This window comes from Chiloscyllium plagiosum, unplaced genomic scaffold, assembly GCF_037043375.1.
Source record: "Chiloscyllium plagiosum isolate Xiang-an unplaced genomic scaffold, Cpla_swu_hap1 HiC_scaffold_4, whole genome shotgun sequence".
In the NCBI taxonomy this organism is placed as follows: domain Eukaryota; kingdom Metazoa; phylum Chordata; class Chondrichthyes; order Orectolobiformes; family Hemiscylliidae; genus Chiloscyllium; species Chiloscyllium plagiosum.
In genome coordinates this window covers 31797073-31824445 of record NW_028270142.1, presented here as the reverse complement: position 1 = coordinate 31824445, position 27373 = coordinate 31797073, and the positions used below count along the sequence as shown (strand labels likewise).

Below are 27373 nucleotides of genomic sequence, written 5' to 3'. Positions count from 1 at the left end.
AATTCACCTGACCTGCACATTTTTGGACTGTGGGAGGAAACCGGAGCACCCTTGGAAACCCATGCAGGCACGGGGAGAATGTGCAAACTCCAGACAGTCAGTCGCCTGAGGCGGGAATTGAACCCGGGTCTCTGGCGCTGAGGCAGCAGTGCTAACCACTGTGCCACCGTGCCGACTAACTGATCATATATTAAATTGCACTCACTTCCACAGCAGTTATCAGCTGTATATTGATCAAGTTGCATTCCCGTTTTTTGAGCACTCCAAGACAAAGGTGAAATTTCATTTTGCTGCATTAGCCTCACTGCATGATGACATCACACACAAAACCAATGCCCGAAGTGTTATCTATCCCTTTGATAGTGTGATAATGCTGCTCTTTAATAAGGTTATGTTGTCCTTGGCTATGCTTTCCAGAGAGGTCGCAAAAGACACAGATTCCAAAAAGTCTAAGTTTGAAGGGTTTTAGGGCCAGTTTGATTATAGCTAACAGATATTGCCTCGGGCAAAAGACTTTCAACTTTTTGTAAAAAAAACACTCGTACAATCAAAGAGGAGTGGCCAGTTGTACCACCTTAGCTTTTCGCTGGTTTGATTTGATTTTGATAGTCTGGCTATTCACTGAAAGCAGTCAGGCCATTTTGAAGCTGCTGAACCCAAAGAAGCAGGTCCAGGCTGGTTCTCTCTCTGACATCTCTCCTGTAAGACCCAATGTTTGATTTTACCTTTTGTGCGAAGGGGTGTTTATGGGGATTGTTAAAGGTATTTGGAACAACATCATTAAGTTGGGATAATCTGTTCGGTTTTCACATAGTTAAGTTATTTTGTATTCTGTTCCCTTTTATGTGTGTTTCATTTGTAATCTTGTAAATAAATTGTTTTGTTTAAAACTAAGTGGTTTGACCAGCTGCATCCCTCCTGGACTATCCATGTAACACCTGCTTAACACAACTAACAAAGTCAGGTCTGGGCTACTTTATTTAAGTGTTTTGAGGGGGTCTGGCCTGGTCCATAACAATTTGAACTTTGAGAATGAATCCAAGCAACAACCTCAGGTATCACTAAGTTCAAAGCAAGGCACAGCCAAGTCAGCAATAAGACTGGGATTTGTGTAAATATTCACAAAATCAGGTTAAAAACTGAGAGAAAATGGAAATACAAAATACTAAACCAGAAAGACAGACACTGCCTTCATAAGAATGTCTTTTAGGACAAGACATCTCTAAGTTTTCCAAAGTTAATGAAACAATTTTGTCATCCTTGTTATAGAGAAATGCAGCAGTAAAATTTCACACAGCAACATTCCACAAAGCCGTTACCATATGACTAATGTTGCAACTTCTTAACTACAAACTCGAATTTTTCTGAAAAAATATGATGGAGAACAAATACACAGGGAAATATTTAAGCAAAACTAATCATGACATAATAAAAGTTAAGATAAAGATTGAACAAAACCGAAGAAAGGTATGGACAAAATAATTGATCAAATCAAAGCTAATTTTACAGGGTGAAAACGGAACTTGGAAAAGTTCTTCCGGCAGGGGGACGGACAATGGGCGGGGGGGGGTGCGCAGTGTGCTGCTGTGTATGCTGTGTAGTCACCTGAATAGGAAGCGGACTTAGCAAGTGCTCGCTGTGTCAATCCCTTTGAACTGCTTTTGGGGGGGGGGGGGGGCTTCAGCAATGCTGCAGGTCTCTTACACACAAGTGTGTGTCTGCTCAGAAACAAACCCTGAGACAGAACAAAGCAGGCAGAGCGACGGAAAAGGAAATTTCAGAAAACTCCAAGCCCCAGAGGAGAGGCATTTAATCAATTAACCGAATAATCAATTATCCGAACGAAATAGTGCGCGCCCATCTCATTTGGATAATCGAGGTTCCTCTGTAGATGGTGACTGGTCAGTCCAAAAGTACAGGTAAGAAGTTATTTTCAAATATTATAGCTTTTTTTTTAAATACACCCAATGATGTGTTTTAGTTTGCAAGTTATTTCAGCTAGGAACATTGAATGTAAATAGGGGAGACACTGTAATGCTGAAAGATACACTATCCTTGAGGGTGGGGAAAGAGAATAGAATCCATTGAGTAAGAGATGAGAAACAAAAGGGCATAATTAATCACCTGGACTTATTCTCTAGATTTCCAAACAATAAGAGGGAGATGGGGAATAAATCTGCAAGGAAACATAAGATGTGTAATAATTATAAATTAATAATATTGGTAGGTTCTAATTATTTTAATTGATTGTGATAATGTTTAAGGGAAAGCAGAGGAAGAGTTTCTGAAATGTGTTCAGAAGAACTTAGCGTCATGGAGTCAAAGAGCTATACAGCACAGAAACAGATCCTTCAGTCCATGCTGACCAGATATTCTATATAAATCTCGTCCCATTTGCCAACATTTGGCCCATATCCCTCTAAATCCTTCCTATTCATATACCCATCCAGATGCCTTTTAAATGTTGTCATTATACCAGCCTCCACTACTTCCTCTGGCAGCTCATTCCATACACACATCACCCTCTATGTGAAAAAGTTGCCCCTTAGGTCCCTTTTAAATCTTTCCCCCTTCACCCTAAACTTATGCCCCCTAGTTTTGGATCCTCCTACCCCGAGAAAAAGATCGTGTCTATTTACCCTATCATTTTATAAACCTCTAAGATCATCCTTCAGCCTCTGACGCTCCAGGGAAAACAGCCTGTCAATACAGCCTATCGCTTTAGCTTAAACCCTCCAACCCTGGCAACATCCTTGTAAATCTGTTCTGAACCCTTTCAAGTTTCACAACATTCTTCCTCCAGCAAGGAGACCAGAATTGCACATAGTATTCCAATAGTGGCTTAACCAATGTTTTGTACAGCTGCAACATGCTTGCCAGCTCTTATACTCAATGCACTGACCAATAAAGGCAAGCATACCAACGCTTTCTTCACTATCCTATTTACCTGTGACTCCACTTTCAAGGAACTATGAACCTGCATTCCAAGATTTCTTTTTTCAGTAACACTCAACAAACCTTACTGTTAAGCGTTATAAGACCTGCCCTGATTTGCCTTTCCAAAATGCAGCACCTCGCATCAATCAAAATTAAACTCCATCTGCCACTCCTCATCCTTAACAAATATGTTCGTTCAAATAGGAAGGAAACATTACTGGATATAATGCTGAGAAATTAGGTGAGCCAAAGTTCAGCAGAAAAACCGCAATGAAACAATGGGTGATATTGAAGGAATAGAATCTTCAGGTATAGCTAAGTATATTTCAACAAGAGGTAAGACAGGGGAATCAAAATCAAGATTCCTTGGAAGACAAAACAGATAGCAAAGATGACAAAACAAAACAAAGGGTATATGTTGTACATCAAGTAAATTCTCCAAATTATATGCAAGCCAAACACCATGCCAAGAGGGGAAGTAAACAGAAAAACAATACTTGCAAATCATGAATATTACGATAGGGTGGCAGTAAACATGAAAAGTAATAGAAAAAGGTAATAAACCAAGAACTGTGGAAAATCAAAAATTGCTGGAGAAACTCAGCAGATCTGGTATCATGTGGACATCAAGCAGCATTAACACTGAGTCCAGTGACCCTTCCTCAGTTCTGAATGTTAACTCTGTTTTCTCTCCACAGATACTGCCAAATTTGCTGAATTAATACAAAAGAGACACATTGGTAGTGCCCCTAACTCTAGGCCAAAAGGTGCGGATTCATGTCCCATTTGCTGAAGTCCACATGAACATTTCTCTCCAGGTTGACTAAAATACATATACATTTTTAACGGTAACACGAAAACCTGCTACCACCATTTAACTAGTAAATGGGTAGTAAGACATAGGATATGGTCTATTAGGGACAAAGAAAATGACATAATTCAGAAACACAGGGTAAGGCTTAAGTACATAGTGAGAACTTTGTATTTTGTTTACTTGAGAAAAGGACTCTGGCAAATGTTAACATACCATTACAGCTTCATTTAAAGACACACTGCCAATATTTGAACTGGTGTTTCCAGAGATGAGTTTAAGTTGTGTTGGAAAAGACAATGGGGAGAAAGTGAGGTCTGCAGACGCTGGAGATCAAAGCTGAAACTTTATTGCTGGAACAGCACAGCAGGTCAGGCAGCATCCAGGGAACAGGAGATTCGACGTTTCGGGCACATGCCCTTCTTCAGGAATGAGCAGAGAGTGTTCAGCAGGAGAAGATAAAAGGTAGGGAGGAGGGACTTGGAGGAGGGGCGTTGGAAATGTGATAGGTGGAAAGAGGTCAAGGTGAGGGTGATAGGTCGGAGTAGGGTGGAGGCGGAGAGGTCAAGAAGAAGACTGCAGGTCAGGAAGGCGGTGCCGGGCTGGAGGGATCCGGCTGAGACAAGGTGGGGGGAGGGGGGATGAAGAAACTGGTGAAGTCCAAGTTCATCCCCTGTGGTTGGAGGGTTCCGAGTCTGAAGATAAGACGCTCCTCCTCCGACCGTCGCGTTGTTGTGGTTTGGCGGTGGATGAGTCCAATGACCTGCATATCCTCGGTGGAGTGGGAGGGGGAGTTGAAATGCTGTGCTACAGGGTGATTGGGTTGGTTCGTCCGGGTGGCCCAGAGGTGCTCTCTGAATCGCTCCGCAAGTAGGCGGCCTGTCTCCCCAATATAGAGGAGGCCACACCGGCTGCAGCGGATGCAGTAGATAATGTGGGTGGAGGTGCAGGTGAATCTGTGGCGAATATGGAAGTTTCCTTTGGGGCCTTGGAGAGAAGTGAGGGGGGAGGTGTGGGCGCAAGTGTTGCACCTCCTGCGGTTGCAAGGGAAGGTGCCGGGAGTGGAGGTTGGGTTGGTGGGGGGTGTGGATCTGACAAGGGAGTCGCGGAGGGAGTGGTCTCTACGGAAAGCTGATAGAGGAGGGGAGGGAAATATATCCTTGGTGGTGGGGTCCGTTTGGAGGTGGCGGAAGTGACGGCGGATGATGTGCTGTACATGGAGATTGGTGGGGTGGTAGGTGAGGACCAGTGGGGTTCTGTCCTGGTGGCAGTTGGAGGGGCGGGGCTCAAGGGCGGAGGAGCGGGAAGTGGAGGAGATGCGGTGGAGGGCATCGTCGATCACGTCGGGGGGGAAATTGCGGTCCTTGAAGAAGGAGGCCGTCTGTGTTGTGCGTATTTTGAACTGGTCCTCCTGGGAGCAGATGCGGCGGAGACGAAGGAATTGGGAGAATGGGATGGCGTTTTTACAGGGGGCGGGGTGGGAGGAGGTGTAGTCCAGGTAGCTGTGGGAGTCGGTCGGTTTGTAGTAGATGTCCGTGTTGATTCGGTCGTCTGAGATAGAAACAGAAAGGTCTAGGAAGGGGAGGGAGGAGTCCGAGACTGTCCAGGTGAATTTGAGGTCGGGGTGGAAGGTGTTAGTGTAGTGGATGAACTGTTCAACCTCCTCGTGGGAGCACGAGGTAGCGCCGATACAGTCATCAATGTAGCGGAGGAAAAGATGGGGGGTGGGGCCAGTGTAGTTGCGGAAGATGGATTGTTCCACATACCCTACGAAGAGGCAGGCATAGCTGGGGCCCATGCGGGTGCCCATGGCTACTCCTTTTGTTTGGAGAAAGTGGGAGGATTCGCCCCTCCTCCCTACCTTTTATCTTCTCCTGCTGAACACTCTCTGCTCATTCCTGAAGAAGGGCATGTGCCCGAAACGTCGAATCTCCTGTTCCCTGGATGCTGCCTGACCTGCTGTGCTGTTCCAGCAATAAAGTTTCAGCTTGGAAAAGACAATACCAACTCTAAAGGCCGAGGGTCCAAATCCAGTGGGAGACTCCTGATTTCTCAAACAATAATCATTGGAAGATCAACCCTTTTCTAAATTCCATTGGAAGAAAGGAATTGCATAACAGAAGCAATTCAAGTTATTTATATTGAGCAACCAGGACTCTCTTTTGACACTGCAATGTTAAATGACTAATTATTCCTACCACAACTGTTCCAAACAAAAATGCTTCTTGATAAGATGAAACCATGACACAAGCTCGTTAAACAGCCAAAACATTGCAGATCAGATTCACTGGATTGTTGCCAAATATATTTTTTTCAGGAGGTTTTGTTGAGACCAAGATAAATTTTGAAATTTGCGAGGAAGCACATATTATCCTTAATACATTTTTTAAAAGATGAGAATGTTTAATGGGTAGGGATGGAGAACTTATTTTGGTCCAGGATCACTGCATCAAGTTCCATTATAAGTTTTGTTCAGGCATGATTGGAAACCAACACCTTCCAAGTCAACAGAGTACCTTCAGGCAACAAGTGTTAAGTGTCATGAATATACAAGATCTTAACACTTAGCACGTCACTGGCTATTTTATACTGAAAATTTCTCTACGGTTGATTTTATGGGAGAACAAGTCAGATGCCAAACTCAAATTTGCTTTGATAGTTCATATTTTAGTAAAATGATATTTCACTGAAACGCTAACAGACAATGCGCCAGATGTGGTTTTAACAATAGAGCGTAACTTTATTACACAAAAAGAATCAAAAATCAAAACTGAATAAATAAACTATTTGTGCATAATACAAATTTAATATTCTGAATCACATGGTATAATGCAATCCCATTAATTCCAACAGTAGCCCTTTACAGTACTTTACAACACCAGTTTAACTTCTTTCTTTAATCTACAGGGCTTAGTTTAAATATGACTTCAGGTCCCAGACTGGAGGCTCTGATAGTGTCTTCACTGAGTTTTCATGCAACTTTTTTTTTTACATACAACTAAGGATGGGCCTTCTCAGATTAAAATAACATGTTCAGGCTGTTTATCAAATATTTCTAGTCTGAAACTATAAAACTAAAAACCTTACACTAAGGTTAAAAATCACACAACACCAGGTTATAGTCCAACAGGTTTATCTGGAAGCACTAGCTTTCGGGCCGCTGCTCCTTCATCAGGTGGTGGGAGCAGCATTCCGAAAGCTAGTGCTTCCAAATGAACCTGTTGGACTATAACCTGGTGGTGTGTTAATATTAACTTTGTACACCCCAGTCCAACACCGGCATGTCCAAATCATTACACTAAGGTAACTTATTTCTAGTCTGAAACTCTCTCTTTGTCAGGAGCAGTTATTTTACAAATCAAACTTTCAACCTAAACTTCTTAAAGTAGCCAAACTAAAACCCGAAAACATTTTTCAGGCTATGGGTGCTGCTTCTAATCAAAATAAAAAAAACCTCTGAACAGAACCTCCAATATCTTGGTCACTTGCAGAAACTGTCCAAATGCAGATAAACACTCCTTAGCATTCAGAAATCATCTCTCAGATTTATTTACAAAAATAGTTACAGACTCAATGTCTCCTTTTTACTGTAGAATATTTTTGCTGATATGCAGTTAGTTTACTTGAAAAATAACAGATTGTTCAGTTCCCACTTCAGCATTTTGCAGTAAGACAAACACCCCACATTGATGTCGCTAGCATCAGCAGCCACTCTGAATGGCCTTTCATATTTAGTCATATCTAAAATCAATGCAGTTGTCAGTGCAGCTTTTTGGTTTTCAAAGGGTCTTGGACATCCTTCCATCCATTCAAATATTCTGGCTTTCTTCAACAAATTTATAAAATGTGCAATGACAGCGCTGTAGTTCTAAAAAACTTGTAATAAAAACCACTCATGCTAATATAATGTAAAATTTCACATTTTGTCCAATATGTGGAAAAATCCAAAATTGGCCTTTCTTTGATTTCTCATGGTGGGTGGTGTCCCCACGTGTAATGGTGGTATCAGTGTCAACACTCTGACACATCTTGCAGCGTCTGCCATGACACGGTTGTATGGTGCTATCCTGAAGGCCGGGCAGTTTGCTGCGAGCAATGATCTGTTTGTGGCTATGTCCGACATAGTGGCATAAATATGTCAACTTTGTCTTTGCAAACTCTCTTAGCCAAATCTATAACCAAATTGGTCTTTAGTAGCTGATCAAATAGTTCAGTCAATTGGTGTTAATGTTCTTCCAGGTTGCTGAAAACAATCAAAAGGTCAATGTAAACAATATAGTTGCATAGTCATTTAATGACTTTATCAGTTAACCATTGGAACAATGCTGGAGTGCTATTCCTTCCAAGCAGCATGACTTTTCCTCAAAGTGGAAAAGTCATGCTGCATAAGCTCTCCTGAAGAAGGGCTTATGCCCGAAACGTCAATTCTCCTGTTCCCTGGATGCTGCCTGACCTGCTGCGCTCTTCCAGCAACACATTTCCAGCTTTTCCTCAAAGTGGTCCAATCTGGTACTTCAAAAGGTGATATTTCTTTGGCTCTATCAGTTAATGGAACGCGACAAAACTGTTTATAGCAAATATGTCTTTGTGATAGATTCATGCATGTCCAATTCACTCGATGCAATCCGCTGATCTCAGAATAGGATAAAAGTCTGCTTTTGTTATCACATTAAATATGTAATAATCAATATAGAATCTTTATAACCTGTCTGGTTTTTCCACCATGATGTTAAATGATCTCCAGGTACTGTGACTCGGTTCAATAATATCATTGTCTATTATGAACTTCATCACTTTCCTCACATTAGCTCATCTCTCAGGACTGAGTTTGCAAGCATGATGTTGAAAGATAACATTTCCCCCACATTATCATAAACAACCAAACATTTTTCCTGGCTATTTTCCCTCAAATTGATTTGTAATTCTGCATAAGTCACTTCAATAGTTTTCTGGAAGATAACACTCTCTCATTTTTTAAGCACCTCCTTGTTTTCCAGTCTGATTTTTGGAAAGTCAACTTTCAAATTTTTAGTTTCAAATCCATTCTCTAATTGTTCTAATGCTTCTATTTCAATCACTATTTCTTTGCTGCCACAAGTATATTTGTCTCTGGACTATCGTCACAGTCATAATATCATTTCAACATGTTAACATGAAACACTCACTGATTCTCCCTCTTGTTTAGAATAATCATTACATGATTCACATCATTCAACAACTGGCTGCAAGTTCACATATCCCTTCCAAGCATATGTTGTCCTTGGGATGGAATTGCTTTTTCTGCTCTGCTCTTAATTTGATAAGGTCCAGTGAACATTATTTTTAATGATTCTCCAGACAGGTAACAACACTAACATCTTGTCTCCTGCAACAAAATTTAAAACTTTGGCCATCTTATCTATTCTTTTTTTTATTCGTTGTTGTGCACCCTTCAAAATACTTTTCAGCCATTTCATGTGCTTTGGTCAGCTTCTCTCAACCTCAAAACACAGAATGAATGCACAATCTCTGAACTTTATTAATTTCACTTCAATAAATTTAAATGGGCCTCTCACCTCAAGTCAGTAAATTACTTCAAAATGATTAGCTCCTGTGGATCCCCTTGAAGGGCCCCCAACAGCAAACAGCAAGAAAGGAATTCCTTCATTCCAATTATTAGGACCTCTTGGTAATTAAGGTCCTCAAATTTGATACCATCTTTCCAATGCACCTTAAGATTGTGGGTGATAAGTAAATGAAATAAACACTTTAATTACTACAACATCAAGTTATAATCCAACAAGTTTAATGGAAGCACTAGCTTTTGGAGCGCTGCTCCATCATCAGGTGATTGTGGCATATAAGATCATAAGACAGAATTTACAGCAAAAGTTTACAGTGTGATGCAACTGAAATGATATATTGAAAAAGACCTGGATTGTTTGTTATGTCTCTCATCTTTGAGAATGACCATGCTGGTTTCAGTTCCTTCTTATGTAAATCACAGAACCTTTTTTAATGTTACATTCTCAAGTGAACTTTAACAATAGGTACCATGTCAGCTCAGATAATACATTGAAGGTGTAAGGTTAAAGTCTGTCTGCCTGTGCCCCAATGTTCAGACTGTTTCTATTTCTAAAAAAGGGATTTACAGAATCTTACATGGATTCATGCAGTTTTTGAACAAAATAAAAATTAATTCTGCAAGTACAAATTCACCTCACAAACTTGTGTGTGCATGCATGTGGGGTTGTGTGTGGGGGGCAATATGAGTGCCTGAGAGAGAGTGCATGTATGTTATGTGTGAGAGTGTAAAGGGGTGTAAGTCTGTAAGAAGGTGCATGTGTGGGAGTGAATGTGGGTGGTCTATGTGTGAGCATATGAAAGCGTATGAGAGAGGGTCTGCGTGACTGGTATGTAGCAGAGTGTGTGTGGGGTAATGTGTGGTGTGTGAGGTGTGTATGGGGTAATGTGTGGTGTGAGAGGTGTGTGTGTATGCATGTGTGCGCACATGAGAGAGATAGTGTATTGTGCAGTAGGGCCACTTGTAATGTGATATGAACCCAAGGACCCGGTTGAGGCCGTCCCCATGGGCACTGAACTTGGCTATCAGCTTCTGCTTGGCCGCTTTGTGTTGTCGCCTGCCCAAAAGTCAATTTTGGGGGATGGTTACCTGAAGGTCATAGGTTGAATGTCCCAGATTGCTGGCAATTGCTGTGCAGTGTGGCTGTGTCTGCTCGGCCTCACCAATGAACCGTGTCTCAGGGCTTCCTTGCTTACAGTCTATGAGGTAGGTTTGGCCCAGTCACGAGTACTTGCCGTGTACATGGTGGGTGGTGTCCCCACGTGTAATGGTGGTATCAGTGTCAACACTCTGACACATCTTGCAGCGTCTGCCGTGACACGGTTGTATGGTGCTGTCCTGAAGGCTGGCAGTTTGCTGCGAACAATGATCTGTTTGTGGTTCGTTGGTTGTTTAAAGGCGATAAGTGGAGGTGCAGGGAAGGTCTTGGCAAGGTGCTCACCCTCATCGATAATGTATTGCAGGATGCGAAGAACATGGTGTAGTCGGTCGGCTCCCAGGAAGTACTGGACAACAAAGGGTATCCTGCCTGTTGCAGCCCGTGTCTGTCTCCTGAGGAGGTCATTAAAGTTTCTTGCTGTGGCACATTGGAACTGGCAGTTGATGAGTTGAGCATCCTTGAGTACTACCAAGTGCCCGGTATGTTCCTCCTCTTCATCTGAACAGATCCTGTGTAAGCGTAGGACTTGTCTGAAGGGGATGGCTGTTTAATATGTTTTGGGTGGAAGCTGTATGAATGGATACCGCACAACAATCACCAGCCAGGAGTGCTCTCTGTGTGATTTTTAACTTTGTACACCCCGGTCAAACACCAGCACCTCCAAGTTATAACTTTTATTCCCAAATTAATCATCATTTCTTCGAATGCTTGTGACCTAAAATTTGAACCATGATCTGATTGTGTATCTTTGGATAATCCACATCTTGAAAAAGAAAAACTGAACTAACTTTTCCACCATCACTTGCGCAGTAATTTTTCGTAAAGGCTCCATTTCAGGAAAACTTGAGGAAATATCCGTAATCATTTACAAATACTGGTTCCTGTTCCAATTCAGGGCAGGGATCCTACACAAAGCTTTCTAAATGGATTTCCAAGAGCTGGAATCTGAATTAAAGCAGGTTTAACTGCAGGTTTGTGTTTCCTCGCTATCTGATATATAAGGCATGTCTGGCAAAACATGATCACATCTTTGTGTAATCCTGGACAATAAAAAACTTTAACATTTTAGTCCACATATTCCTAATACTTAAATTATCTGCCATTGGAATTTGAACCACTTATAAAATTGTCTCAAAATATTCAGATGAATTAACACTGAAGGACCACGGTCTGTTCGAAATTAACTGTACTAGAAGTGGACTCCATTTCCATATATATACTTTTGCTTTCATATAATAAGACACATGTATTGTTTCAGGTTCAATCCTGAGTAGGCTATTTGACATAACAAATCCACTTATATTTTCATTAAAGAAAATGGACTAAAATACAGTCACATTCTCTTTACTTTCATTATTTTTAATTACATCTTAAAAACTTACTTCTGAAAACTGAATTTCTAAATTGTAAACCATTTTCATGGACTCCTTTTCTTACTGTCTAATCTCATTGGCCTGAAGTCGTGTCACAACAGAATTAGGAAACAATCCAGGATATTCCCCGTAATATTTAAACTTTCTACCTCCAATGGTTACCCCATGACCCTTGGTGAAGGCAATATTCTTAAACTTGCTAGGTATTTCCCAAAAAAAAATCAATTACATCTATTAGAATTCGTTTCACTACCCTGACTACAATGTCTCATTTTACACTGTCACTCTTTAATCCAACTTTGTGTTATGGAACTCCTCTGCAAGACAGAGTGGCCAACGTTCACTGGCAAAACATTTTTAGTCATGCACTAGCAGATTTATCCACATGTAAAGGCTCTAGCAGAACATATGACATTCACCATCAAATCAATGTTCATTAAGTGTCAAACAACAAATCAAGATTTGTGCATTACACTGCTGCAACAGAAAAAGGAATTCCATCCCAAGGACAACATATGCTTGGAAGGGTATGTGAACTAGCAGCCAATTGTTGAACTATCACATGACAGGACATCTTCACCAAAGACTAAGGAGAATGGAAAAAAAGAACAAGAGAACAGGTAGAGAATTATCAAAACTACAGACTGGGAAGAGTGAGAGTTAGAAATCTGAATTATAAATACTTGAAATGTCAGCAAAGGTTAATTGAATATGCTGGCAACAGCGGTTCATATGATGTCACTACCAATCAAGATGCTCATTGTGAAACTCAGATCAATGAATGACAAACTATTCACGTATGAGTGAGGAAGAACATTCCGATGAAAATGATTGACTGCTGTGTAATTTTATAGTTTAGCTCACATATATGACCATGAATCTAACATTTCCATATATTTTCTAAACAACCATATGTAATAAATACCTGTTGTATTCTTTAATGCCATGATAACCATGCCCAGTTTATTATGTTATGGGAGAAAATGTAAGCATTGTCACTTCAGGTATAATATCCTATCACAGACAAACTCTCATAAGTTACCCTTTGTTATTATAATTAATCTTTAATAGCCAGAATTTGTAACCTTAAAGGAATGCACACCTACACTTAAGGAATAACATATTGAATCCAAATTCCTAACCTGGAATTTGGAGTACAGGAATTGGGATGGTTACAGACTGTCTATTTAAGGGTTTCTGGGTCATCCATTGGACAGAATGGGGTCAGCTTCCAGGTTGTATCAGGATAGGTATCTCTATAACATAATTTATAAGATTTAAATGAGATCAAAGTCTATTTTTGGTTATAGATGGATTTTGCAGTTTCACATGGAGCAGAGCATCCCAGTAACACAAGGCCCACCATCTCTTTCTGATACTTTATAAATTACATAATATTTACCACATAAAATGTTTACAAATAAACAAGCTCTCTTTTCCATTAGGATGCTCTTTAAAACCTACCATTTTGGGCAAGCCTTTGATCACCTCATTTAATATCACATCCTTTGGCTAAGTTGCAACATTTTGTCTGATTACACATTTGTGAAACAGTTTGAGGTATATAAAAAGCACTATAGTAATGTAAGTTTCGTTATGTTAATATTCTTTAATTATTTTACATGTCACAGTAAGAAAAATGCTGTTGAATGTCAATTGTGAATTTTTGAACTTTTAGAACATTTTGACATTTAGCAAATGTAGCATCTGCTAGGTTGTTCCTATTTTTCATAAACAACTTGCAGTTATCTAACTCCTAACAATCGGTTGACCTGCATGATTTGTTTGGTGAAATAGATTAGACTGTTTAATGATTTTGAATCTGAGCTATAACAATTTTACCAGATCTACAATAAAATATACAGACTATACAGATTACTCATCTTAAAGTCCTTCACAATGCACGTTATGCGTTTTACAAGAGCCCACAATATTCCCTTAAGGACAAAGGAAAAACATCAACAGTTAACTTTGTGCTGAAATAACCAAATCCTTTCTTTATATCAAACTACAAGTTCCAAGTCTTCAAAAACTTCAAACTGATGCAGCAAATTACCATTTAGCTCACTATTCTTGAAAGGGAGATGGAACTTCCAACAAGTTTCACAATAAACATATCAAGAATTGTGCTTCCGACTATTTTTTTCTGAGAATGGTCACTCGACCCAAAACGTCAACTTTGATTTCTCTCCACAGATGCTGAGTTTTTCCAGCAATTTCTATTTTTGTTTCTGATTTCCAGCAACTACAGTTCTTGCAGTTTTAATTTTATCTGGAGACTGAGCACTGGTCAAAATAACATTTGTTGTAATTTCAAAGCATTTCTGGTTTCCCAAATTCTCTAAAATCAAGCTTTTAAAATGACTCTAGTGAATTTTTAATTTCTATTAAAGACTGGAAAAAGACTTTGTAGTACATGCATTAATAAACATTACCAAACTATTGTAAATTGTCCTCCATTAAAATCAGCACTCAATTTAACATGGAATAAAAAGACATGGCTTTATATAGCATCTTTTCATAGATTCATATGGCTTTATATAGCATCTTTTCATAGATTCATATGGCTTTATATAGCATCTTTTAGGATGAGTAAAATACATCCTAAGCCTTAAAACCCCAAATATGTAGCTTCATGGGAAATAAAACAGGGAAAAAATACACAAGGCCATTAAAGAAAAATAATTTGGAAAATGCCCCTCTGATAACCTCGGATCATTGAGAACTGGCCAGGTGATCACAATGATCATGCAGTTTTACTGATGATCTACTTTCCTTTTATATAACATGATTCTTACTCAAAGCCATGGACCAGTCCAGTTCACTCTCAAATGTACCACTCATTACTGATCAAACCATGGCGGTATTTAACTCGAGGAAATCTTTCCTACAGAGGAAGAGGGACACCAGTTTGATTGGGACAATACATCCACTCTGGGACAAGCTAAACAATGACACGCATGGAAATTCCTAGAGGCCTGGCATTCAAACTGGAACTCCATTAACAAACGTTTACAATCTCTCAGAAACAGAACCGGAAATAATATTGTCTACCACAACAAACCGAGACAGATAAATAGCAAGTGGGACATAACACCAACAGTTCACCGGAGGCTCGCTGATTAGATTAAATTAGATTAGATTCCCTACAGTAGGGAAAAAGGCCCTTCGGCGCAACAAGTCCACACCAACCCTCCGAAGTGTAACCCACCCAGACCCATTCCCCTGACCCTATATTTACCCCTGACTAATGCACCTAACATTATGGGCAATTTAGCATGGCAAATTCACCTAATCTGCAGAGTTTTGGATTGTGGGGGGAAACCGGAGCACCTGGAGGAAACCCACGCAGACAGCAGGAGAATGTCTGTGGGGAGTTTGCACAGTTGCCCGAAGTGGGAATCAAACTCGGGTCCCTGCAGCAGTGCTAACCACTAGCCACCATGCTGCCCATAAAGCCACCGCACCACTCATGATAAATGTTACCTAGCATGGTGTCAAAACATCTGAGAACAAATCTACCAGCTCAGCGAGCAAACTTACAACCTGACTTTCCTACTCTCTGACTCATACCTTGAGCACATGAGCTGCAGAAACCTCAGTAAAAGGTAATTATTACTATTATTTTTCTGAGTTCCACAGGCTGTGCCTCAAAAGGCTAGAGAAAGAAATAGAAGGTATCACTACAGAAATCCCCAACAAACTACAGTATTTTCACATGTAGTGATTCAGATGCATGCAAAATAGTGGGCACTTTGCACACACCACACAGGCAATGCTACTTTCAGATGGCTCCAGAAAGAACCTTCCAGGATAGTGGCTGACCCTGTGAAATACTTACTGGACATCCACAGTTATATTCAGTCAAAAGGAGGCAGAGAATTTTGGTAAAGCTATTCAATTCGTCAAGTCAAAATACAACTTGATCAGCATAAACTGAAACCATTCAAACAAGCTTGTTCTAATTCATTAAGATTCAAAACTCTTCATAAACTTTGCTGATGAACTTTATCGTTCCAAAACACTGAACAGAATTAAGACTGAAACAAACACTGATGTGTGTTAAACCTACAGCACTGCTCAGTTAAAGAACTGAATGTCAGTATGCTAAATGAATGACCTTAGCAAAAAGGAAGCTGTACTTTTTACAATCATTTACTCCACATATTTTACAAACTATGGGAGTGCTGCACTAACAGTATTTAAATGAGACATTAAAGCAAGGCCCTGTCTGCTATCTCAAATGGGTTTGAAACATCCCATACCATTATCAAAAGAAAAACAGTAAGAATTGCCTCCTGATGCCCTAACCAAAATTCATACCTCAATCAGGTCCTAAAATAGATGACCTGTTCCTTTATTTCTTTGATGCTTATCTGCCCTTTGTGTTTAAAACTTGACAGCCACGTTACTTAGATTACAAAAGTGACTATATTTCAAAAGGCTTCATTGGCTGCGAAGCTTGATATTCTTTGGTTGTGAAAAACATTATTAAGATTCTGCTTTCGACCTGCGTTCTATCCAGTTAAAGTGTTTTAGATTACTTACAGTGTGGAAACAGGCCCTTCGGCCCAACAAGTCCACACTGACCTGCCGAAGCGCAACCCACCCAGACCCATTCCCCTACATTTACCCCTTCACCTAACACTACGGGCAATTTAGCATGGCCAATTCACCTAACCTGCACATTTTTGGATTGTGGGAGGAAACCGGAGCACCCGGAGGAAACCCACGCAGACACGGGGAGAATGTGCAAACTCCACACAGACAGTTGCCTGAGGCGGGAATTGAACCCGGGTTTCTGGTGCTGTGAGGCAGCAATGCTAACCACTGTGCCCATGTTCATTTGCAGGTAATTTAAAGAACTTGGAGCAAAGAATGTGCCAGGACAGAGCTAAACCATTTAATTGAATGCAGGGTGTACTTTTTTAAAATAAAAACGATTGGTATGCCAATTGAGGCTGAGAGATTTTTAGTTTCCTTTGTCAATCTTAAAAGGGCTTCTGTATGTACATATCGATGTATATATTGTTTCAGGGCAGCAATTCTGAAGCCTGCTAAGAGGTTTCACGAGAGACCAACAATGAATAAACAACCATGGAAGATTACAATCAGGGATCTTTAGCTAGGTTGAACAGCATGGGGTTCCTGTTGTGTGTTGGGAAACCCAGAAATAAGTGGGTTGTCAGAAAGTATTTAACTGAATTTTTGCCAAATAATTTCTGGGCTTCCTAACCAGCTAGCATGAGTGCATTTGTCACAATCAACATGTATTATTTTAAGTCAATTATTAACAACACACTAAACATGTAATTTGATGGATTTTAAAGTTGGCAATACAAGCGAAGGAATTGGTAGCATCCAGATATTCAAAAACTTCATTGTATTGACACATTCCTGTGGATTACTATTGGACTGTGAAGGACCACAAGGACATGCTCTTTCATACTGATAGGAGGAAGAAATACGTTGGTGAAATTAAGAAGGTGCAGTTGGAACTTGCCATGAGCTTAACACCAGGAGGCAGATGCCATGCTCATGAATTCCAAGTTAGAAGTGATTTAATAACATATGCAAGTTGAGAAAGGCAAAGACAATGGCACATTTGCTTACATACCTTTGATACTCCAATGCAGCACTCCCAATTGTTTCTGCCTCCAAGCTCATAGTTTCCCTATCCTGCATAGCTCACTTCTCCCCTCTTTAAAAAATCCACAAACAGTACTGCTCAGACAGATTCATTGTTTCTGCCTGCTCCTACCCCAAAGAACTCAACTCTTCCTACCTCGACTCATTTTTCTTCTCCCCTTGTTCAGTCTCTCTGTCACATCTACGATTCCTCAGAAACTTTACATCTGTTTCAGAATTTCCAGTTTATTGGTTCCAGCCATTCCTTTAGTCCATGAAAAAGTAATCCCTTTACACATCCATCCCCCAGCAGGATGGTCTCAGGGCTGTCCAACGCTTCCTGGAAAAAACACCTGAACTGTCCCCATCCACCACCAACCTCCTCCACCTAGCCGAGCTTGTCCTGACTCCGAACAATTTCTCCTTTAGCTCATCCCACCTTTTTCATGTTAAACATGTGGCAATTGGTCCCTGCATGGGTCTCAGTTATTCCTGTCTCCTTGTGAGATACCTGGAGCATTAATTGTTCCAAGCCTACTCTGGGTCCCACCCACAAGTCTTTTTCCAGCACATCGATGACATCAGTGTTGCTTGCCTCTCTTGTCCAGAATTGAAAAAGTTTCCTCTCTATTTTGTTTCCAATTTCTACCCTGCTCTCACCTTCACCTGGCCCATCTCTGACTCCTCCCTTCCCTTACTCAAAATCTCTGTTTCCAAATCTAGGGATAGGCTGGCCATCAATATCCACTACAAACCCAGTTACCTTGACTACACATCCTCATATGCTGTTTCCTGTACAGACTCTATTCCATTCTCCTAATTCCTCTCTCTCCTTTGTATCTGTTCCGATGATGCCAATTTCGACAAGGAGACTTCTAAAATGTCCAAATTCTTCCTCAATCGAGGATTCCCCACCACAGTGCTTGCCAGGCTGCAACCAACCCATCTCCCACACTTCGGCCCTCACCCCCTCTCTTCCCTCCCATAACAGTGATAAGGTCTCCTTCATCCTCACATACCAGCCCACCATCATCCACATCCAGAGAATCATTGAACGCTACTTCTGCTACCTCCAGCAGGATGCCAGCACCAGACACATTTTCCATACCCTCCTTTCGTAGGAACCGTTCTCTCTGGAACGCCTTGGTCCACTCCTCATTTACTCCCAACATCTCCCCACACTCCCACAGCACAGTCCCTTGCAATCACAGAAGGCGTAGTACCTGCCCATTTACTTCCTCCCTCCTCACAACCCAAAGCCCCAGACACACCTTCCAGATAAAGGAGTGATTTACCTGCACTTCACTCAATATAGTCAAATGCATTTGCTGCTCACAATGTGGTCTTCTTTACATTGGGGAGATGAAGAGCAGACTACTTTGCAGAACACCTACATTCTGTCTGCAAAGATGACCAAACTTCTGCCTGCCACATCAACATACCACTGTGTTCTCAGGCTTGTTGCAGTAGTCCAGCGAATTTCAGCGCAAACTGGAAGAACAGCACCATTTTTTTCCATTTAGGAACTGTGCAATTTAATGGACATCTGGACAAGTTCAACAATTTTAGGGCTGGAGCACCTTCTCTCATGTCTTTACCCTAACACCCACACTCTAGGCCTTGTCATCACATGGGTTGTTATCACAAATAACCCATTGTCTAGATTAGAGTGGTGCTGGAAAAGCACAGCAGGTCAGGCAGCATCCCAGGAGCAGGAAAATTGACGTTTCAGGCAAAAGCCCTTCATCAGGAATTCCTGAAGGCTTTTTGCCCAAAATGTCAATTTTCCTGCTGCTTGGATGCTGCCTGACCTGCTGTGCTTTTCCAGCACCACTGTAATCTAGACTCTGGTTTCCAGCATCTGCAGTCCTCACTTTTGCCTACAAATAGCACATTGCCAGCTACTAATAGTCCCCATTAACAGCTATTCATTCTCCCAGGTTGACCTTTACCCATTTCTTTCTATGACCAGCTCTTTTTCTTGCTCTCTTAGATTAAATTACTTAGTGTGGAAACAGGCCCTTCGGCCCAACAAGTCCACACCGACCCGCCGAAGCGCAACCCACCCATACCCCTACATTTACCCCTTACCTAACACTACGGGGCAATTTAGCATGGCCAATTCACCTGACCTACACATCTTTGGACTGTGGGAGGAAACCGGAGCACCCGGAGGCAACCCACGCAGACACGGGGAGAATGTGCAAACTCCACATAGGCAGTCGCCTGAGGCGGGAATTGAACCCGGGTCTCTGGCGCTGAGGCAGCAGTGCTAACCACTATGCCGCCCTATTATCTATCATTTAATCCCCTCCCCTCTGTGACAATGCTATCACTTTAAAAAGGTTATTTTGTCCTTGGTATTTTTGAGTAGAGGTAGCAAAAGCAGAGGTGCCCAGGAGTCTCGGGAGTTTAACAATTTACCAATGGAAGGGGTGTGGTCAGTTCTCCCAGTTCAGGTTTTTTTCAGTTGTAACAGTCACAAGATGTTGAGTCCAGAAGTGTTGCAAGTTTCAGTAGAGGAAACCTCTGACTTCCTCTAAAATCTCTCTGGATGTTGCTCCCTGTTGTCTGTAATAATTTGTGTTTAAATTTACCTTTTTGTCAAAGAATGTGTTTATGGAATTTTGCCATATTGGAACAGATAATTAGTTAAGTTGCAACTGATTGGCTAGGTTTTCCTACAAGAGAAAATGAGGTCTGCAGATGCTGGAGATCAGAGATGGAAATGTGTTGCTGGAGAAGCGCAGCAGGTCAGGCAGCATCCAGGGAACAGGAGAATCGACGTTTCGGGCATTAGCCCTTCTTCAGGAATGAGGAAAGTTGGTCCAGCAGGCTAAGATAAAAGATAGGGAGGAGGGACTTGGGGGAGGGGCGTCGGAAATGTGATAGGTGGAAAAAGGTCAAGGTGAGGGTGATAGGACAGATTGGGGTGGGGGCGGAGAGGTCGGGAAGAAGATTGCAGGTTAGGGAGGCGGTGCTGAATTTGATGGATTTGACTGAGACAGGCTGGGGGGAGGGGAAATGAGGAAACTGGTGAAATCCGAGTTCATCCCTTGTGGTTGGAGGGTTCCTAGCCGGAAGATGAGGCGTTCTTCCTCCAACCGTCGTTTCGCTGTGGTCTGACGATGGAGGAGTCCAAAGACCTGCATATCCTTGGTGGAGTGGGAGGGGGAATTGAAATGTTGAGCTACAGGGTGGTTGGGTTGGTTGGTCCGGGTGTCCCAGAGGTGTTCTCTGAAACGCTCCGCAAGTAGGCGGCCTGTCTCCCCAATATAGAGGAGGCCACATCGGGTACAGAGGATGCAATAGATGATATGTGTGGAGGTACAGGTGAATCTGTGGCGGATATGGAAGTTTCCTTTGGGGCCTTGGAGGGAGGTGAGAGGGGAGGTGTGGGCGCAAGTCTTGCACCTCCTGCGGTTGCAGGGGAAGGTGCCGGGAGTGGAGGTTGGGTTGGTGGGGGTGTGATCTGACGAGGGAGTCACGGAGGGAGTGGTCTTTACGGAATGCTGATAGGGGAGGGGAGGGAAATATATCCTTGGTGGTGGGGTCCGTTTGGAGGTGGCGGAAATGACGGCAGATGATGCGCTGTACATGGAGGTTAGTGGGGTGGTAGGTGAGGACCAGTGGGGTTCTGTCCTGGTGGTGGTTGGAAGGGCGGGGTTCAAGGGCGGAGGATCGGGAAGTGGAAGAGATGCGATGGAGGGCATCGTTGATCACGTCGGGGGGGAAATTGCGGTACTTGAAGAAGGAGGCCATCTGGGATGTGCGTTTTTGGAACTGGTCCTCCTGGGAGCAGATGCGGCGGAGTCGAAGGAATTGGGAGAATGGGATCGCGTTTTTGCAGGGGGCAGGATGGGAGGAGGTGTAGTCCAGGTAGCTGTGGGAGTCGGTCGGTTTGTAGTAGATGTCCGTGTTGATTCGGTCGCCTGAGATGGAAATAGAAAGGTCGAGGAAGGGGAGGGAGGAATCTGAGACTGTCCAAGTGAATTTGAGGTCGGGGTGGAAGGTGTTGGTGAAGTGGATGAACTGTTCCACCTCCTCGTGGGAGCACGAGGCGGCGCCGATACAGTCATCGATGTAGCGGAGGAAAAGGTGGGGGGTGGGGCCAGTGTAGTTGCGGAAGATGGATTGTTCCACATATCCTACGAAGAAGCAGGCATAGCTGGGGCCCATGCGGGTGCCCATGGCTACTCCTTTCGTTTGGAGGAAGTGGGAGGATTGGAAAGAGAAGTTGTTCAGGGTGAGGACCAGTTCAGTCAGTCAAAGGAGGGTGTCAGTGGAAGGGTACTGGTCGGTACGGCGGGAAAGGAAGAAGCGGAGGGCTTTGAGTCCTTCGTGATGGGGGATGGAGGTGTACAGGGACTGGATGTCCATGGTGAAAATAAGGCGTTGGGGACCGGGGAAGCGAAAATCATGGAGCAGGTGGAGGGCGTGGGTGGTGTCCCGAACGTAGGTGGGGAGTTCTTGGACTAAGGGGGACAGGACGGTGTCAAGGTAGGCGGATATGAGTTCGGTGGGGCAGGAGCAGGCGGAGACAATGGGTCGGCCGGGGCAGTCAGGTTTGTGGATTTTGGGCAGGAGGTAGAAGCGGGAGGTGCGGGGTTGTGGGACTATGAGGTTGGAGGCAGTGGATGGGAGATCCCCCGAGGTGATGAGGTTATGGACGGTCTGGGAGATGATGGTTTGGTGGTGGGGGGTGGGGTCATGGTCAAGGGGGCAGTAGGAGGAGGTATCTGCGAGCTGGCGTTTGGCCTCAGCGGTGTAGAGGTCGGTGCGCCAAACTACTACCGCGCCTCCCTTGTCTGCTGGTTTGATAGTGAGGTTGGGGTTGCAACGGAGTGAGTGGAGGGCTGCGCGTTCCGAAGGTGAGAGGTTGGAGTGGGTGAGAGGGGTGGGGGAGTTCAGGTGGCGGTTAATATCGCGGCGGCAGTTGGATATGAACAGGTCGAGGGCAGGTAGGTTTTCCTACAGATAAGTTATTCTAAATTCCACTTACGTTTGTTCATGTTTCAACTGCAGAGTTTAAATAAATTCTGTTTTGCTTAAAATCAAATGGCTTGACCAGTTGCATCACACCTGGAAAGCCCACTTCACATCTGCCTTTAAAATAAGAAAAAGTTATGGTCTAGGCTAACTTCTTAAAATATTCTGAGGGGGTCTGGCCTGGTCCATAAAACCTGCCCCCACACTGTTTTCAGCATATAAACCCATCTTTTCCTCGCTATGATCAGTTCTGAAGAAGGGTCACTGGACCTGAAACATTAACTCTGCTTTCTCTTCACAGATGCTGGGAGAAAGTGAGGACTGCAGATGCTGGAGACCAGATTCAAGAAGTGTGGCGCTGGAAAAGCACAGCAAATCAGGCAGCATCCGAGGAGCAGGAGAATCGATGTTTTGGGCATAATCCCTTCATCAAGAACATTCCTGATGGAGGGCCAATGCCCTCCATTTTATTAGACTGCCTACAGTGTGGAGACAGGCCATTTAGCCCAACAAGTCCACACTGACCCTCTGAAGAGTAACCCAACTCGATCCATTCCCCTTACGTTTACCCCGGCAAATGCACCAAACACTATGGGCAACACTATGTTATCTTCTGTTGATTTGAATCTGACAAAGAAAAATGAAGATAAGATTGAAGGGGGATGGGGAAGAAAATGGAGGGGAGATGTTTATTAAATAGACACACGAGCCATAAATTTACATTTTAAGAAAATCTATACCTTAAAATTGAAAGCTATGTAACTGATGCCGATCAATAAGAAAGACTTCATTTTCACAACGGTTTCATTTCACACACAATAATACAGTTTGCACAAAATATATTTACTGACAGTGATTATAATCGAAAAGTACTTCATTGGCTACAAAGTGTTTTGGAGTATGGTGAGGTCATGAAAGGTTCTATATAAATGCAAGTTGAATATTTCTGAAAGAGTAATTACAGAATTTAAAGCATTATTGCTTAATAAACTCACAAATAAGTGATCTACAAGCACAAATAATGTCTTACCCGTAATTGAACAGTAAACTATGTGTGGAGCAACGTCCTGAATGTGCCTATATCCCAGTCCCATTTCTGCCAGTTTTCCAGGAACATAATTTTCAATCAGCACATCACAAACCGATGCCAACTGTCGGGGACAAATCAAAGGCATGTTTTGTAATTTGTTACAGATTTTATCTATTAGAAACCACACACATTATATTGGAACAATGATGGAGAAAAACACATTTGGAACAAATACTAAATGAACTGCATGTCATCGGTGAGCCTTTAACCTCAAAACCACTGATCTGTGTTAATAGTAAAAAGCTGGATCTGAGCTCCAACAATCTTCATAGTTCCTTCCCTTTCTTTTAGGGGTTGCATTTCCGCTGATTAATAAAAAAAAACCGCTATGAGTAGGTTAGTCAGTTTTATAAATAATAGTGGATACAGAATGTCAGATAGAGAACAAAGCTGGGTAATTTAGAACTCTCAACTTTGAATTATCGGGGTAAACTCTGATTTAATACCAAATGTTACAAGTTACCCAGCTTTGTTTCCTGCTGCTTACTTTGAATTATTGGATCATCAAATGCAGCTTGCACTGAAATAACAACTTTTTTAAACAAGGTTAGCTCAAATTAGTGAAGAACTCAAAACCTTCCTGCACAAAGAAAAATTGAGCATCATGAGTAGACTTTTACTGTACATTAAATTCATCCAATACCTGGGTAAATTTATCTCCAAAGTCTTTCCTCATTGTAACTATTCCTATAATAGATGGTGAAAACAATGATGAGGCTGTTTTAGAATGTGCTGGAAGAGGCTGGAACATCTGCAGTTAAACTAGCATTAATAAATTACACAAAAAGAAAATCACAATTTGGAAATAGAATAAGTCCACAGATCTTTTCATCAGCAAAATGCTATCACAATTTGTACAGATTCAAAGCACTGGTGTCCATCAGATATTGCTGATTAGCCACAGATTCGACTACAGTGATAATGTTTAAGCCATATCAATATTAGGAATAAACACCTTTTAAAATATGCTCTTCCCAGGTTTATGTAATAAACACCTACTACCATTCACTACAAAGCACTACTGTTATTCTCATTCATCCATTTTGGAATTCTGACAGAAGTATACCAAACACAGCACATCTGGGTAAAACTCACATTGGGAAAAATGGTGGTGTAGTGATGATGTCACTGGATTAGTATTCCAAATGCTCAAGCTAATGCTCTGGGAACATGGGGTTCAAATCCCACTTTAAACTAATTGGATGATTGAAGCTTCAACTCTATATTGGGGAGACAGGCCGCCTACTTGCGGAGCGATTCAGAGAGCACCTCTGGGCCACCCGGACAAACCAACCCAACCAACCTGTAGCACAGCATTTCAACTCCCCCTCCCACTCCACCGAGGATATGCAGGTCATTGGACTCATCCACCGCCAAACCACAACAACCCGACGGTCGGAGGAGGAGCGTCTTATCTTCCGACTGGGAACCCTCCAACCGCAGGGGATGAACTTGGACTTCACCAGTTTCTTCATCCCCCCTCCCCCCACCTTGTCTCAGCCGGATCCCTCCAGCCCGGCACCGCCTTCCTGACCTGCAGTCTTCTTCTTGACCTCTCCGCCTCCATCCTACTCCGACCTATCACCCTCACCTTGACCTCTTTCCACCTATCACATTTCCAATGCCCCTCCTCCAAGTCCCTCCTCCCTACCTTTTATCTTCTCCTGCTGAACACTCTCTGCTCATTCCTGAAGAAGGGCCTGTGCCCGAAACGTCGAATCTCCTGTTCCCTGGATGCTGCCTGACCTGCTGTGCTGTTCCAGCAATAAAGTTTCAACTTTGATCTCCAGCATCTGCAGACCTCACTTTCTCCTCGATTGAAGCTTCAACAATACTCAACAAGTTCGACACTCCAGGACACACCAACCCTTTTGATGGCATCATATCCACAGTAATGCTCAGTGTCAACAGTGCATACCTTTCTGCATTGCAGAAATTCACCAAGACTCCTCAGACAACAACTTCTAAACTCACTGCAGTGTAGGAGGACCAGGACAGTTAGATATGGGAAAACCACCATCTGCAAGTACTCTTCCAAGCCATTTGCCATCCTGACTTAGAAACATACCACCGCTCCTTCAGTATCACTGGGTCAAAATCCTGATATGTCTCCCTAACAGAAATGTGGAGCTATTTACAGCGGTTCAAGACAGCAGCTCACCATCATCACCTCAACTGCAACCAGGCATGGGCAATAGATGCTGGCCCAGCCAGTAATACCTGCATCCTATTAATAAATTAAAAACGGGTAAAATCTCTGAGACCAGTAGGCCCACCTAGCATCAAGCAATGCATTGGTATGACAACAGCCCAACTGGTGGACATATCTAACAGGTAAGGGCTGTGGAAAGTAGTGATGAAACTAGAGAAACAGTGAAAACCTGCTTGTGTCACCCTCACCAATCTACCTGTCACAGATCCATTGTTTCATGAAAACACTTAAACCTTCACAGTTCTTGTACAGATGAAGTTCCAGTCTCATGTGCTGTTTGGCACTACATTATGCTAAACAGGACAGATCTATCAGCAAAAGGTCACACAGCCATGAGGCACTGTGGATCATCAGCAGTAGCAGAATTGTATTTGACCATGATCTGGTATATCATGGCCTAGCAATTTCTTCTCTTTTCCATTAAAGCAAGCCAGGGACATCTAAAAATGAGGTTCCAACTTGGTGAAAACTGCTAAACAGGCTACACACATGCTAAATAGTAGAAACAGCATACAATTGGCAGAACTAAATGATCCCACAGCAAACTGATCAGATTAATGATTCCAAACAGCCAGTCATGATTGATGGTGGAAAATTAAACAACTGGAGGAGAAGGCTCCTGTTGCCAACTGCCTTCACCTCCTTCACCAATGGCCTTCCCTGTATCACCAGGTCAGAAACAGGGATGTTCAGTATTTTTGTGACTTCTCAGTTATTGAATCATAGCCACATACAGCATGTCCAAGACAAATTCAGGATTAGGCTGACAAGTAGCAAGTTACAAAGCACATCTCCAACAAGAAGAAAACTAACCATTCTCCTTGAAATACTACAGCATCACCATTCCTGAAACCCCACTATCAATACCTTGAAGGTTACCATTGATGAGAAAAACAAGTGTAGTTACAAAAACAGGTCAAAGACTGGAAATTATATGGAGAATAATACACCACCTGACTCCATGCAATTTTTGCATCTAACAGTGGCAACATGTGGCACATTTGCAGCTTTTCACAATAACGTAAATAATGATCTGAGTTGGATATCCACATTCTCATAACAGTCTATTTCAACATCAAAAGCTGCCACTTTTGAGTCTGTGAAGTGCTCAATCTACTTCAAATTACTTTAAAAAGGTAAAGTACCCCAAAAATTTGAACAGCATATTAAGTAATCAATTTCCAGCTATTGTGCAGTTGTGTGTGTGGAATATTCCACAAAGGGTATGCTGCCAACAGTCCAAAATGGTATTCTGCCTACCACATCACTAAGCAACATTGTGCATCAATATCAGTACTGATACAATGACAGGCATGTAGGCCATGTGTCTAAACCATTGGCTAATAGAATCAAACATTATATTCCTTCAGGAGTTCATAATGGACAGTCTGAAGTCAAACAAGCCATGCTTGCAAAATTCAAATACAAAACCTCTGTCAGATGTGGTTCTGGATTGGGCAGCACTTGCTGAACAATACCAAGGGTTGAACAGTCCTAAGTGCATTAATAACTCAACTAATAAACAATATTGGATAATCATTCAATTTGTAAACTGGTTCATTTATACCTGCTAGAAGTGATAAACATTCATATGTAGGGATTTGTTCCCTG

At 42.3% G+C, this 27373-nt stretch overlaps 1 protein-coding gene across 6 annotated transcripts in view; it reads right to left on the bottom strand.

The window, feature by feature from the left end:
* The window catches only part of sugct (succinyl-CoA:glutarate-CoA transferase), a 475105-nt gene that overhangs the window by 412931 nt on the left and 34801 nt on the right, over nucleotides 1-27373 (bottom strand). For all 6 annotated transcript variants that reach the window (XR_015756922.1, XM_087986077.1, XM_087986079.1 and 3 more), the window contains exon 6: nucleotides 23491-23611. Coding sequence is in view for 5 of the 6 variants with exons in the window: in XM_087986077.1 (XP_087842203.1) it covers nucleotides 23491-23611 (121 nt within the window). In the remaining variant the exon portion in view is untranslated. The remainder of the gene's footprint in view (nucleotides 1-23490; nucleotides 23612-27373) is intronic.